This window comes from Apteryx rowi, unplaced genomic scaffold, assembly GCF_003343035.1.
Source record: "Apteryx rowi isolate R43461 unplaced genomic scaffold, aptRow1 scaffold_391, whole genome shotgun sequence".
Taxonomy (NCBI): domain Eukaryota; kingdom Metazoa; phylum Chordata; class Aves; order Apterygiformes; family Apterygidae; genus Apteryx; species Apteryx rowi.
In genome coordinates this window covers 554,375-569,242 of record NW_020450430.1, presented here as the reverse complement: position 1 = coordinate 569,242, position 14,868 = coordinate 554,375, and the positions used below count along the sequence as shown (strand labels likewise).

Here is a 14,868-nt window from a genome sequence, read left to right as displayed (position 1 = left end):
GGAGGAGCCCCGTGTTGAGAGGGGTGACAGGGAGCGCTGTGCCGGGTGGGCGGGCGCGGGCAGGGGTGCGGATGCAAGGGGAGGGATGTCCTGGAGCGGGGCTGGATGCGCAGAGGGAGGGGCGTCTGGAAGGGCGGGCGCAGGGATGGGTGCGGGAGGGCTGTGCCGGAGTGCTGGAGGGTGGATGGATGCTGAAGGAGAGGTATATTGCCGGGTGGGTAAATGTAAGCGTGGGGCGCATTGAAGACTGCTTGGTGGACAGATGCATTTAAGGGGTGCATTGGGAAGAACATGTTCTGGATGGTGTGTGGGTGCCAGTAGAGGTCTGTGCTCGAAGTTGAAGAAAAAATGAATGCAAGGAACGGGGCATATTGGAGGACAGATGGATGAAGCGGGAGAGAGCTGTCGGTGGAGGAATGGCTGAATAGATGCAAGGGGAGGGCTATGCAGCAGGGAGGAGTATATTGGAGAGTGTGTAAAGAGCTGCAGAGGAAGGGCAGCGCTGGAGACTATGGACAATGTTTGAACCATGAATGAAAAGGGGTGCGGTGTATTGGAGAAGGGTAGCAGCGGTCAAAGAGAGCTACGAGCTAAGGGCCCTGGGAGGTTTCTTCAAATAGCTTGTTTTATGGTTTGCAGTTTCACGTATCCTACCATACTTCAGTTCTCTTGAGCTTGTTGCATTAGGGGATCTTTACATGAGCAGACACAGTGCTATTGTTTTTAATAATTTTGGGGGCTTTTGACTGTGCCTGCATTTCTGTCCTGATGACAATACTGGCATTTGTCTCCTTTCCCTCTCCATTACTGACCACAGTTTTAGTGTTCTCCTTTATCTTGTATTCTGCAATAGGTAGGGAAAGACACCAGGGAAATAAAATTGCAGTTCCTGTTCTAGTTTATATTTAAAATACACATATTTATGATTGGTATATTGAAGGGAGTTTGATTTTTTTTTTTTCTCTCTCTAAAAATCTGTATCTCACAAGCATCAGCACAGTATTTTTCCCTCGTATATGAATGTTCTTAATATAGTTTTAAATATCTCAGAGATGGGTTTCTTTCCAGTGGATGTTTGATTTTATTGCAGATGAAGTTTTTTTTTTTTTTTGTCGTGCCAGACACATCTTGTTTCATGTATTTCCCTCTGACTGTAGCAGAAACTAAGATTTTACTTGAGCTTCTGAGTATAATAAGCAGTATTCCCAGAGAGGAAGGATCAATGCATGGCTACATACGACATAAACAGTACAGCCACTTCATTTCCAGCCACCCTTAAAACCTCCACAGTGTGTAAAATGTTTTATAATATTATAGTTAAGGCAGCGCCCTCTATTGTTAAAGTTCTCCAGCACTTTAAAATCTGCTTTAGATTCGCATGGAACTTTGTCAAACTGGTGTCTGGGCTAAAAGCTTCAAAGCTTCTCATACCTGTTTCCTGATGATCAAAACATAGCAATGGATCTGGTTTTGAGGAAAGCCATGTATTTTTATCTAGCCTTATTGACAGTCAATTCTAGTAGCCTTTCCAAGGGAGTCTTACTGACCCCAGACATGAAACAGGAATTTTGTCCGTTGGCAGATGAGTGACTTGTGTGGCATAGATATGCCTTTGCTCCTAGCCTGAAAGTCTGCACGTGTTTGGTCAAGCCATGGGTTCTTGAAAAAATGCAGTAAGTGTGCCTAATGGAGTTGACAGAGCAGTGGCTAAACAACCCTGAAGGCACCGTCCCTGCTACATGAGCTTAGGCTTCTTGCAGCTCCCAGGACTTAGCAGACCGCAGAAGTGAATGTCTCTGCTGCAGCATGCCGCCAGAGCTTTGGCTCTCGGAGACTGGGGCTTTGGAGGTGGTCACGGAGGCGTGAATCCTGTCCTGAGTTAGTCTCAACCTCAAGATAGGCAGAAAAGTAAACAGAAGGAAATAACAATAGACCCTTATCTGTGATTTTCGGTGTAATTGATTGCAAAAATATGGGTTCTTTTAGAGATAAGCTGTGAAATCCAAAGACTTGATGCCTGTAGCCCTAACAGTTATTTTCTATATATATATATTTGTGTGTGTATACACACACGTAATATATATGTAATATATATACATATATATGAAATATACTATTCTTTAAAACATTTCTAAAAAGCAAAATACTAATCTAAAAAAACCCCCACATTCATAGTCCTAAAAAGCCAATTCTTTGGAATTCAAAGGGGAATTCAAATAGGGGAAAAGTATCCAGGCCTAAATTCTGACCTCGTGAGTCAGGGTTATAAACACATGTGTGCATCCATTAAACCTGCAATTATTCATGGAAAGTTTATCTGGGTTGCAGATTGGCTGTGCTAGGAATGTAGCAACACCAGAACTGAGTCTTTGTGGAGCTGACTATGGTCTGGCAGGCTTATTAGCTGCTGCGGTGTGGGAACATGGATATGCTCTATCCAGGGCCAGGTGCAGAAGCAGTTTAACTGCCTTTCTTGGCACAGAGCCTGACCTAATAAACACTTTGAACTGGAGCTGGCTCTGCACAAACCCATCTTGGGAGTCTTTGTGGCACATTTGCTCTGCCAGAAGTGCTCACATATGTGATGTGCAGAGGAGCAAGTGGCTCCATGTAGAGCCAGAGGGATTATTGATCTGGGCCGAGTTCCACTTTGCTGAGCTCCGGATGGGCCTGCAGAGTCTATGGTATCCTGCGTCTTCGGGCCCTGTGTCCCCTGTCGTAGGAGGGCTCAATTACCACAGAGCTGGTGCCACGTGCGCGCTCGGAGCTCGCCTGGCTTTGGTGTGGTGCTAACACCAGCAGCCCTGGAGGGCATCTCATAGACAAGAGAGACGTGGGGAGGCAGCCCGGGTCTGGCAGGCCTAAAATGGACAAGAAGCTCGCAAGGCTTGCATTGCCTGAACTGCGTGTGTGTGGAGCGACGCTCCCTAGTGTGCCCCATGGTGTCTGTATTAGTTGTTTCCTTCCTGTTATCCAGCCTAGCTGAGCCCCTCATTACGCTAAGTAACTGAGACTTGACTGTGTGGACTTGTGAAACTGGTCACATGCCCTCAGTTACTCCTCAGTTGAGGTGTTTGAGGTTTTTCTACACTGTATGAAAATACTTTATTTGAAAGTGGTTCATGAGCTGGTTTGGAGGAGAATACATTTTGCAGTCAATCTTAGGAATAGCACAGCTATCTAGGATTCTTTTCTTTCTAGTACTTCAGAAAACTGTAGTTCAAAGGCTTTGTAAATGTTCATTTAATTCTCCAGGGTGCTTTCTGTTCAGTGCAATAGCATGCTATCTCTAATTAAAACACTGACCAACTGCTTAGTGTTTTTTTTTTCTATTTTTGACTACTGTTAACTTGTAGTCTTTACTTCGTTTGAAGTACTTCGCTTGCATTCTGAGTAAACCTTTTGCTTCAAGTTTGTTCTCAGAAGACTCCGCACACACATCATTTGAGGCCCGTGTGCATGCTTTTTCTCCTTCCCACTTCCATGCTTATTCCCCCATTAACTCCACATCTAGTATTTCAAAACAGCTTGAGTTTCAGTGCCAATAAGCCAGAAGAAAACAGTGAACTGAATTCAGCGATCCCTTAGTGCTGGGTGTGCTGAGCCATGGTGCGTGCACTTCATCTGGTGTGCATGCTACTTCAAAGTGACACAGCGGGTGCGCCACTGCCATTACCTGCCGCAACCCCCACAGCTGCCTGTGGCCCGGTCATAGCCGTTCTTGCTGCTGCGGATGTGCACAGCAAAAGAAAAAAAAAACAGCAGAACACTGGCATAGCACGCTTTTAGTCTTTAATTCAAGAAACTGGTTAAATATAGTTTAAATCCAGACCTGGTGGAACTGAATCACATGCTTATTTATATATATTTTTAACAGGCATTAAGGAGTTGTGATCCTGTGAGGTAATAATCATTAGCTCCCACAGAAGTCTATGGGAAAATAGCTGCAAGTTTAAGGGAAGCTAAGTTAATAGGGAAGAATAGATTTTGCTGTGGAAGTTGGCAAGCCTTTTATTTGTTTGTGCTTTATCTTACAGCGATCAGTTAAAATGCTGTCTTTGTCATGCAAACATAATGCCTGATAATTGTCAGCAGCATCAGTGATAGCCCCTGAACAGGGACAGTAATTGTTAGAAATGAAGACCAGCTGTTCTACACCCAAGCCCAAAATGAAAGGGACAATATTTCTATTAAAACAGGCAAGATTTAATTTTTTTTGAATAAATATATCTTAGAATAGCATATTCTTAAAAAACTCAATTAAAAAAATTGATCATGTAAAGAAGAAATACAATATGACTATATAGACTTTAGGATGTGAACATTTCTGCAGGCTTCTAGTAGGAATCACATGTGATAGAAGAAAAACCAAAACTATTGTTTTTTCTTCCTCTGATAATGTTCCAGTTAGTGTTACAGTTTATACTTCTCCAGATAAGGTTCTATTGTCATATTGCTGTATGTGTCTCTTTTAAGAAGTTGCGACTTTCAAGGGAAAAATGAAAGATATGATTGTGGTACTATATTAAGGAAAACATAATCAAGGGAGAGAAAGATATTCAAAACTGATCAAAATTGACTTACAGAAACAGTACGGCCTTAAACTAGGAAAGGCAGGTTTAGATTAATTGTAAGGAAAAGCTTCTAAGTAGTATGAGGGATTTGAGAAAGGAACAAGTGCCAGGTAGTTGCTTAGACTTGTTAATGGAAATGGGTGCACATGAAAAGAGGATAAATACAGAAAATGGGAACCCAATAACACTGGAATTCCCTTCCTTGCTTCTACCGCTGCGTCTGCTGTGGGGAATACAGGAGTGCTGGGGCTGACCACATGCCCCGGGGCTGTGGGCCAGCGTCTCCGGGCTCCGGCAGAACGGGGCGGGGGGGCGAATTAGCAGTGAAATCGGGACAATCAGAGGTCCAGCGCTTGAGTTTGCTCCTTCTTCCTCTTTTAGTTACTGGCAAGCACTCCCCCTCTAGCGTTATAATTTCCTACAAGTTTCAGGGTGCGTCTTGGTATATAGATTCCTGGAAGGAGAGCTCTAATGCGTAACTTGTGGATTGGTRGATACAAAGGAAGAAAGATTGATCTGTAATTAATTTTTAGACAGGCATAAAAATTCTGAGATTAACAGTCCCTTTGGAAACAGAGGAATCCCTGAATAGATCATGCCCGCAAAAACTATGGGTTTTATTGGTGTTGTTGAGGTGTTATTTTATTTTGAGAGGTCAGGCAGTAAAAAGGAAATGCCATAATGTCACCTTCCTGTTCAATCTTAACCCTCAGGTGCATCAGCGTTGTATCAGTCTTGGTCACATACTGTTTTTTCCACAGATCCCCCACTTCACTCTGTGTGAAAAGTCACCCATTCTGGGATTGTGCAGTGTCAGAGGGTCATCCTGACTCTATTCCGTGGGGGTGAAAAACATATAGTTACCTTGGCACTGGATTTCAGGAAGGTGATACCCTGTAGTATGGCATTCTGTCCTGTGATGTTAGTCAGGTCTTTTACATTGAATTTCAGGATGCCCAACATCATGCTGTATGTCTGATTTGCAGAAAGTAAGAAACTGAATTAGTGACCAATGTTCATCTGTGTCTGTCTGGGCCCTTCCAGATGTTCAGCTGTCCAGTCAGCAATACTGCACAGCTGCTGTGACGTGGGACCATATGTCCAGCAATGTCAGGGAGCTATGGAAAATTTTCAGTCTGCATGGAGAAAATTTCGGTCAGAGAATGACACATGTCCAGGAAAACTCAGATATATGATAACCTTATCAGTGAGGGAATTAGTAACTAATTTGGAAAAAAGTCTGAGTAGGCAGTAAATAGGATTGATATGACTATTGAGATAATGCGAATAAAGCAAAATTAAGTAACTGCCCATTTTGGTGAGTGTCATCCATTCAGAGCGGGAATCAAGCACTTGTGGAGAAAATGGGACACATTCGTGTAACCGATTGTATCAAAACATGTAATGCACGAAGGAGATGCATAAAGACTGCAGAGACGCCTTCATTTTGGCATTTGCGAATTTGTGAATAATAACAAACAGCAGGTAAAATCCTGTTACTGACCCCACCTATAGGAGAGGTTATTTATTGCCTCTGATAGCCCACTGGGTCAGATTAAGTGGGAGACAGGCTGAAAAAGGGGACAGTAGTCCTGCATTAGCATTAGTGTTGTACACAGGTTTGAAATGGCGTGCTAAATAAGCAGTCCCCTGCATTCCCCCTTCCACCCACCACTYGTACTGTGACTGTATCTGCTTGTGGATATATTTGTGTGTGTGCAATGTTTTAAAGTTTTAAAAAAAAAAGTCTTTTGGATCTTGCTCAATTATGCGTTGCTGTATTTCTGGGAAGAAGAATTCTTTTTTGACCCCAGATAGGGATCAGCTCAGCTTATGCTCCAAAGGATAGAGAGTAATATCCCCTGTGACCTTTTAGCCTAGCCGAGGCAGGGTTTTTAGCAAGTGGGCTTAAGACCCCATGTGTGGCAGCTASTGACATGAATGTCTGTAATGTCTCTTCTTGTCAATGATCCGTGAACTAAGGAATCTCGGAGGGTATCCTGACATGCAGTGGAGCTGTTATGGTCTAGTGCAGGAAAGAACCACGCAATGGTTAGATGAAAAGCTGGTGTCACAAGGAGTGTGTAAGTTGTTCTAAATATACCTGACAACAATTGTCCCTGGCTCTGTATTTACTTAAAAGAYGTGAGTGTGATATAATAGAAAAAACAAAGAAACAAACAAACAAAAAATAACTATTTATGACTTCTGTATTTCTAGTTTCTTTATATATACATATTCTCTATATAATATTGCATAAACTCTATAATATAATGTAGAACAAATAATAACAAATGACTATAAAAGAATGAAAAATGTAAGCTAAACTCCTAGTCACTTGAAGAGTRGGGTTGTCCAGAAGACAATCAAGGAAAAAAATCCTTTTTAAAAATAACTTCAAGTTTTCTTTAATTTTGGACATACTTGTTTTGACTTCCTTTAGAAGCTGACTATTCTGAATCTACATTACCATACCTAATGTGCGTAAAAGATTTGTAATTTGTTTAAACCATCTTTAGCCATTAGTTTAAAATAGTCCGTCTTTCTGTAATAGGTCCTCAAAGAATTGCCTGGATGTCAGGGAGAGCGCTGATTTAGGACTGGAGTCTACAGTTGCTGGTTCAAACGTCTCAGGTATATATGTAATGTTATATTCACCTTCTCAAACCTATTTCACCTGTTTTGGTGTCTAGAGTAGGTGCTAAGTAAAATTGAAGGGCCTAAACCTAAGAGGAAGATCCAGAAAGCCTACTTTTGTCGGCTCTGGAGGCATCTATCACTCACTAGGTACATCAGTGTATTTCCACCAAGTTCCCCATGTGCTCCAAGCTGAAGTGCCTGTAAATGTCTAGAAGATCCCTAGCATGACGCACCAGGTATCAAGCTCTTGCCTGAGCTCCCAAGTGACCGAGATGAGGCCAGAAACCCCTGTGTTCTTGATTGCTGGAGGAAATGGGAGACGTGTTTGGTTTCCCTCTTCAGTTTAAATGCATGTAAATTTTCCCACCTCTCTGGCTTCCCAGCTATCTCTGCTAATGTTCTTCTAAAGTAAGCATGTGTTTGTGTGTCTTCTGTGCCTTGAATTCCTGACCCTAGGTTGGCCCAGCTTCCTCTGGGGACAGGGAGGTTGTCTCCTCCAGTGAGCAGAGCACTCTTTAAGGATGCTTTAAGGGATTAAGGGAAGCTGGATGGGAGTTTCAGTCCTTTTAAGGTAAAAGGGAGTAGAACACAGGCTGGGAGGATGGGAGCTGGCTGTAATAAGCAGATAAGGGAGACTGCTAAAATAAGTACATATTCTTTTTAATTTTCTGGATTTCTAGGAATTAAATGCAGCAGTTCCTTAGAAAAGTTGCATTTGGTCTCTCTTTTTTTGCTGCATGTGGGGAAAACCTCCAGAGATTTGCAGACTGTTTTCCATATGAGGACAAGCTGCTTGTATAACAGATCCTCACCCTGATGTGTTTGAAGATTGGGTGCTGGATTCTGTTCACTCACCAGTTTGCTCTTTGGATCTGAATGGGTTTGGGCTGTGACCTACATTCAGTTCTTACCTCTTTCTCTGTTTCCAGTGTAATGCAAATGTCTTGTCCCTTTTTCCTGTTGGTTATCATCTTCTGTATTTCAAAATTAAATGGTAAAGAAATCTTAATTACCACAGTGCTAGGGCTTTCCAGTGATGTACCCTGCCCTTCCTCAGCACCAAGAGAAAACAAAATTAGGGTTTACACCCTTTCCACCATAGTTCTTCTTCTGCCCAGAAGTTTGTAACAGCTGATGGGAGTGATCTGAAAGTTGAAATGTGAGGCACAGTGCGAGGGCTATGCCCTTCAGGGGTGAGGGCAAATGGGCCCCAGTGCACATCATTGCACTTGGTGGTGTGCCAGCTATGGGATATCAGAGTATTCTTGCCAGGAAATTTTTCAGCAAATTGGAAGCTATGTGACCTTTAGGTTTAAGTGAGGGTAACGGTTTTCTGTGGCTTAAGTGCGAGGAGGATGTGATAGGGAGTGAGAAGGTGGTGGCGTACACCTAGTACACAGCTGTGCGCAGAAATACAAATCATCCATTTGGCACCATTCAAAGGCAGAACGTGTGTTTGCTATAGGCATCATTCGAGAGGGCAGAATGAAGGTCATGTGGATATGTGTTTAACTCTGTATTTCCCTGTTTGAAATTTGCTAGGCACAAGGTAATACAAAGGCACAAGATACATCCTCCTTAATACCATCTTGATCTTGTCCTGCCCATTTTATAAAAGCTACTAACATCTTTATAACCCTCTAGGATGTAAAAATGTTGTTTCCTCCTGTTCTGGCTTCTCTCTGCTACTACTGAGCCTCTTATGGCAGGCACCCTTGTATCACAGGCTTTGTACAGTTGTGCAGCCTGAACTGAGTACTGGACTTGGCCCCGCACCCTGCTCTATCCCTGTCTAGGTGTACTCCCCCTTCCCTGTTTTATGCATATTATCTTGGCCTTTCCAAACCTTTGATTTACTTAGTGGTTGACACTTCCAAGCTGCCCTCCTCTCCTTTGGCCAGTAGGAACTGATGCATTTTCTGTGCAGTAAGGACCTAGATTTTGGGTCATGTGAGATTCAGATAAGCTAAAGGGGCAGGCACTCCATAGATCTTGAACCTTAAATACAAATCTAGCTGTACAATGTAGCTTACTCTTGAATGTGTGGTTTCGTTCTTGAATGGTTACTGGGAAAAATTGGACTCTGTGGGTTTACTTTAGTCATGCTGTGATTTGCTGCTTGTATAAAAAGACATTAGTGAAACATACTAATCTTACATTGTTTTGGGGACTAGGGTAAGGATGTATTTTGGGAATCTCTGTTTTAAGAAATCTTAAATTTGGATCACTACCTATGCTATAAATCCCAAAGTGACGTGTTAATTTTCATGAAAAATCCAAGTAAGAGTGTGGATACTGGAGTATTTTGAAAGAATGATATTTAAACAGAATGAAGTTCTCAAGTTTATCTGTAGTTGAGCTGTCATTCAACTGTATTGTAATCTCATTAGGATAAGGACTCGTCGAAGTGTTTAGTGCAGACTGCCCTGATGGTGGTTGGTGCATTTAGGCACGTATGTAATACAACAGTATAATAAGCAATTTAATGCCTCATGTGATTTGTGATTCATGGGTTGCTGACTGCTAATATATTGTAGTGTTCTACAAATTAAAGCTTAGCTTGTTAGGTCCTTGAAGTCAACAAGGTTCAGTGTGCACAGGGCATTTAATTTTCTTGCACTGATTTAACAGGATTGGGGCCAAAGACGGTGAAGAAGTTGTTGTTTTTCTTTTTTTATCACTGATAAAATAGTTCTGATTTATGATCTTAAACCTTAGGCTAGTAAAGAGATATTCCTCCAGAGCTAAATGGTTGATAAAGAAAAAAAAAGATGTAATTCAGCTATGAGAGAAATAGCAAAATCAAAGTTTCATGATCCAAATCCTTGTAAAAGTTCTTCTTTTCTGATGATTGTGTTCTCTTTTAGATTTCTGAGGGAAGATGAATTTAGCAGAGATTTGTGATAATGCCAAAAAAGGAAGAGAATATGCACTCCTTGGGAATTATGACTCTTCAATGGTATATTACCAGGGTGTCATCCAGCAGATCCAGAGACATTGTCAGTCGATCAGGGATCCAGCAATTAAGGGCAAATGGCAACAGGTACAGTGAAATGAGGTTGCCTTTACTTTATTATTATTATATATACTTGATATTTGAAACATACACTGCATTTCCCAAACTTTTAAAATGTAGATGATGTATATTTCAGGTAAGTTTACAACATTTTGTTCACAATATTTAGTTGATGTTTTTGAGCCAGTATTTCCTGTGACATATTTAAAAGGAGTTCTTTTGTTCTAAATGAATCCATTTTCTTGTTTCACATAGTACGTCTGGCTAATCACTGGTCTAATTGTGTGTGACTGGATGCTTTGGAAAAACTGTTTTGCTGATGACTTCCCTTTGCTGTTTTATCCATCTAACATGCAGTACACTAAGATGTGCACGGATGGGTTAGTATCACTGAAATGGTTGTCTGAGTTGCAGTTAACTAAAATGATAGGATGCAAATTTGGATCAGGTTTCTAAAACCTGAAGTATTAACTCTTAGCTTGGATCTTGCAAACATCTGAATACATGCCTTACCTTGCTAACAGAAACTGTTGAAATCAGTGAACTAATCCACAGGTGAAATGTAAGGACTCACATTAGCACTTTCAATATTTAAGTCTTCCTGACATTTTGTCATCCCATTTTTCATTATACAAAATGTTTTCCATCTAAAAAACTAGTTCTTGGGCGATAAACATATAAAGGTGCATTCCGGAATAAAGAACCCATATTGTGTAAATATTTGTGAAAGAAACACATAGCTCCTATAAAAGATTTAATTTTGCTGTAACTGAAGAGGTGATTTCAAGATGTTTTTCTTAATATGTTTAAATAATGTTACTTAAAAACAGAAGCACATTTTTTCTTTTTATTGCAGCAGGTGCTTTGGTTATGTTTTTGTGCTTCAAACATCTGACAATAACATAGGGTATTTTGTGTAATGATAGCTAAATCACTGCTACCAATCATTTTCTAATGATAATATTATGCATAGGTATTTATCATAGATCTTTAAAGGTCTGTCTGCATATTAAGAGCTTGCCTGCAAAGCATGTGTGTGCATAAGCAGCTGTGGTAGGGCCTAGCTTTCTTGGTGATGTAATATGCTAAATATTGTATAGGAGATACTTTAAAGTATTTGTATTCAGGCTTCCCCCACCCCAGGCCACGCTGATATTTAAAAAAAAAAAGTTCATGGCCTATGCATATCCTGAGTTCCTGCTGAACTTGTAGTTGAGATGAAGGCAAAGTATGAGTTTTTTTGTTCTGCAGCTGCATCACTGCACTGCCTTCACTTTTAGTGTTTAGCGTTTTCTCTGATGACCTTGATTCTTCCATTAAACTTTTAACAGCTCTTGTCTTGTGAGGGTTAATTCCTTAAGTCTTATAACTTTGTGTGTTGCTTGAACTGCTTCAAAGAAGCCTCTGTAGCATGGAAATGTGTGCTGTACATTGGTTACAAGCCCCAAGTAAAAAGGGACCATTAACAGTCTCTAGGATTATTCCTTGGGGAAGACAGGGGGCTCCTTTGCAGAGGATTGCACATCCTGCACCTTCTCAGGAGTTACCCCTTTCAGGGAAAAACAGAATGGCCTCCGATGGTGTCATATGCACAGTTTAGAGAACTATCCTCAGAAAGATCATCAGTCGGTGGGGTAGCATCTCTCGTGCTGCGCTCTCATGTTAGTTCTGAAACTTCCCAGTGCGGTGGTGGCAGCTGGGCTTTGTCAAAATAGAACATGGCAATTACTGGTGTCAATCTCAGCTCAGGGACAGATGCCAAAAAGTAAGAAGTGTGAAGAAACACTGTGCTTCGTCCCCAGTCTGTTTGTCTTCTGGTCAATTTATGGGACTACCTGTAGCCCTCAGAGCCAAATGATACAGCCCTGAGAGCAAATGATACAGCCCTGGAACCACCAGCCGTTCCATATCTGCCCTGAATGGCTTAGTGGGACCTGTAAGTGTAGACCTGCTTTCTCATGCACTCTTGATTAAATAATTGTTGTGCCTTCTCATTTCTTGCGATAGAGTATGAGGGAGTCTGATGATCTGGATGTCAGCACTACTTCCCAGTTTCAACAGTAACTATATCCAGTAACTGTCTGACAGACTGTTTTGAAAAAAGTATAACCAAAAGTTGCATCACAAGAAAATACAAGAAAATACTTCTTGTCCATAATGTTAAAAGAATAAAGGGACTGCATTTTATATCCTTGTCATGAAAGAGTAATGCCATACACATGACAAATTTAGCAAAATTCAGGTCCAGTGCACTTGGTACCAGTAATATGCAGAAGCAAAATATTCCCATACCCTATATGCTTTTTGCAAGTGGCACCAAAGGCAAAACAAGCCTTAGCGCATGGTTAAGGAGACAAAGGCAGTCACTTTTTACCTGAAACTCTACCTCCTCTGGAATATGGAACTGGCCTGTTCTTTGGTTTATTCATCCTCTGAGGAATCTGAGAAGTATAATATCGTCCTAGAGATGGAATTTTACCATTTCTAGCAGATGCTGGGTAGGTGGAGCTTTACAGGGTTACTGTTGGGAGCTGTCCACAATGTGAGTGTGCACATAGGTAAGTGCTCAAACAGCAGAAAGGATTGTTATTTAAACCAATTCTTCTTTGAAATGTATTGTCTGTATGTACATTTGCAATCTATCCTCTTCCATGAGCCTCCTGAAGGATTCCTAGGAATTATAAGCTGAGGGAATCTCATAGCATGAAGCATACTTTTTTTTGTACATTTGTGCATGGCACATAAGCAGGGTGTATGTTCTGGTATTTCTGAGGCGGTCAAGCGTTAGTGTATATGTTTCCCCATAAAATGAGAAAATTCGTAAGAGTAACATATCTCAAAGAATATTTACAGCCATGTCTCTCTAGCTAAATAATTTTTACCTGTTATGTGAACCACTGCTCTCCCTGTATGGTCACTTCTCTACAGTGGGTGCTCCACCCTGAATGGGTACTTCATGCTGAATAATCTGTTTTGTTGCCCTCTGTACTACACAAGATTTTTTTCCAGCAGTGTATTGAGGGATGTAGAGCAGAGGTAAACCAGAAGTAGTTGGGATTTTGGATCAGACTCCCAAATACCATTGGTCTACCCCTCTTTGCTTAGGTGTCATTGTTTGCGAATTTCCAGAGGTTGGTCTGGGCAGAATGATGCTCAGTGCTAGCATGCAAGTGTTTGGTGGCTTGTATTTCGTGTAGCACAACGAGACAGCTTCAGTTTTGCAACTTTGTACTCTGTTATCAAGGAGTCTTTGTGCTTGGTGCTGAGAGGACAATTAGGAGGAAGAGGAATGTGGATGTACATCAGCTACTCCTCCAGATAAGGCTTCTTGGTTCAGTTCCACTTGAAGCAATACTGCTTCTAGGGTTTCAAAACCAGCACTGACTTGGGGAGAGGGATTGTGTTATCAACATGGAACAACCTGCAGAACTTCAAATGGAGAAAAGATGCATCCTGAAGGCCACCAAAGTGGCAGTGTGACAACACGAGAACTCCCCAACCCTTTGGGAGTTCATTGTGATTGATTGGTAACTAATTTAGCTTGGGGAGATCTGTGACCTGCTATTGAGGTCCAATTATTTGTTTTGCATCCAGGGGGTTCCCAACTTTCTTTCGGGTGGCTGAGAGTAGCCCCATTCCTATCCTCACTCTTAGGCCTCTGAGCTCATTTAAAAAAAAAAAAAAAAAGGTTACTTCTCTAGTGTGCTCTAAGATTTGGCTGACATGTGGGGCACATTCATCCACATAAGTGCAGGATGGTCTGGAGAGATTCCAAATGTGAAGGAACTCATCTCTTTTTTGCTTAGCAACAATAAAAGGTAGATTTACTCTCATGACCGCCACTGTGAACTTTACTGATGTTGACATTCCTCCTGTTTATTCTGAGAGTATCTTGGCTGTTGCAGTCTTTTTACTAGACAGCTGGCTTGTAGGAAAGAACTACTTCAGTGACAGTTCAGCAGCTGCAGAATGACAGCAGAGTGTGCCCCCAGGAGATAGCACTGTCTTACAACAAGGCCAGAGGCTGTCGAGCAAGACCTGCTACATGTTAGAACCATGTGCTGTGTGTTGCACAATATATGAGCGCACAGGAGCCTCAGCCGGAGCTGAGAGGCAGAAGTTCAATGACTCTCAGAGCGCCTTCAGTAGCCAGCAAGGCATCCTTTCCAACTGCAGTCACTGGAGCAGGGGATTAGGTGCATTGCGGTTATTGCTTTGAGAATAAACGATGAGATTTTTTTTTCCCCATCTTTAAACACTGTTCGGTCCAGAGGAGTTCTATGAAATGTTTTTACAACTGCAACTGAGAATCAGTGGGTTCATCTCTTGATCAGAGTGTTTTATGCCCGTATGTTAGGATGTGTTTTCTGCTTGGTCATTCTGTAAATCTTTAGGGCTGGAATATCAAAGGAAAGCTGTGGAGCCACTGCTTGGACTGGCAGGCTTCGTACTGGGCTCTCCAAAACCACTCAGTGCTGCAATGCTGCTTGTATTGAAGAGGTGATGTGGCTGGTGGGGACCCTGCCCTGTCTTCCCCCCAGCTGCACCAGCTTCTCTCCCCGCTCTGTGCTTTGTCCTGGTACTCATCTGATGACAGGGTGGCGAACCAATTCAGCTTGCTAACCCAGCAATACTGTC

The 14,868-nt window shown here is 41.8% G+C and overlaps 1 protein-coding gene across 2 annotated transcripts in view; it reads left to right on the top strand.

Annotated features, from left to right (window-relative positions):
• The first annotated feature begins 201 nt into the window (after positions 1-201).
• KATNAL1 (katanin catalytic subunit A1 like 1) overlaps positions 202-14,868 on the top strand; it is a 43,027-nt gene continuing 28,360 nt past the window's right edge. The window contains exons 1-3 of one of the 2 annotated variants that reach the window (XM_026074599.1): positions 202-214; positions 7,129-7,208; positions 10,082-10,257. In XM_026074599.1, coding sequence (XP_025930384.1) covers positions 10,096-10,257 — 162 coding nt within the window. In that variant the 5' untranslated portion in view covers positions 202-214; positions 7,129-7,208; positions 10,082-10,095. Of the gene's footprint in view, positions 215-4,835; positions 6,659-7,128; positions 7,209-10,081; positions 10,258-14,868 lie in introns of those variants that run through there. The other variant, XM_026074598.1, reaches the window with a different exon arrangement.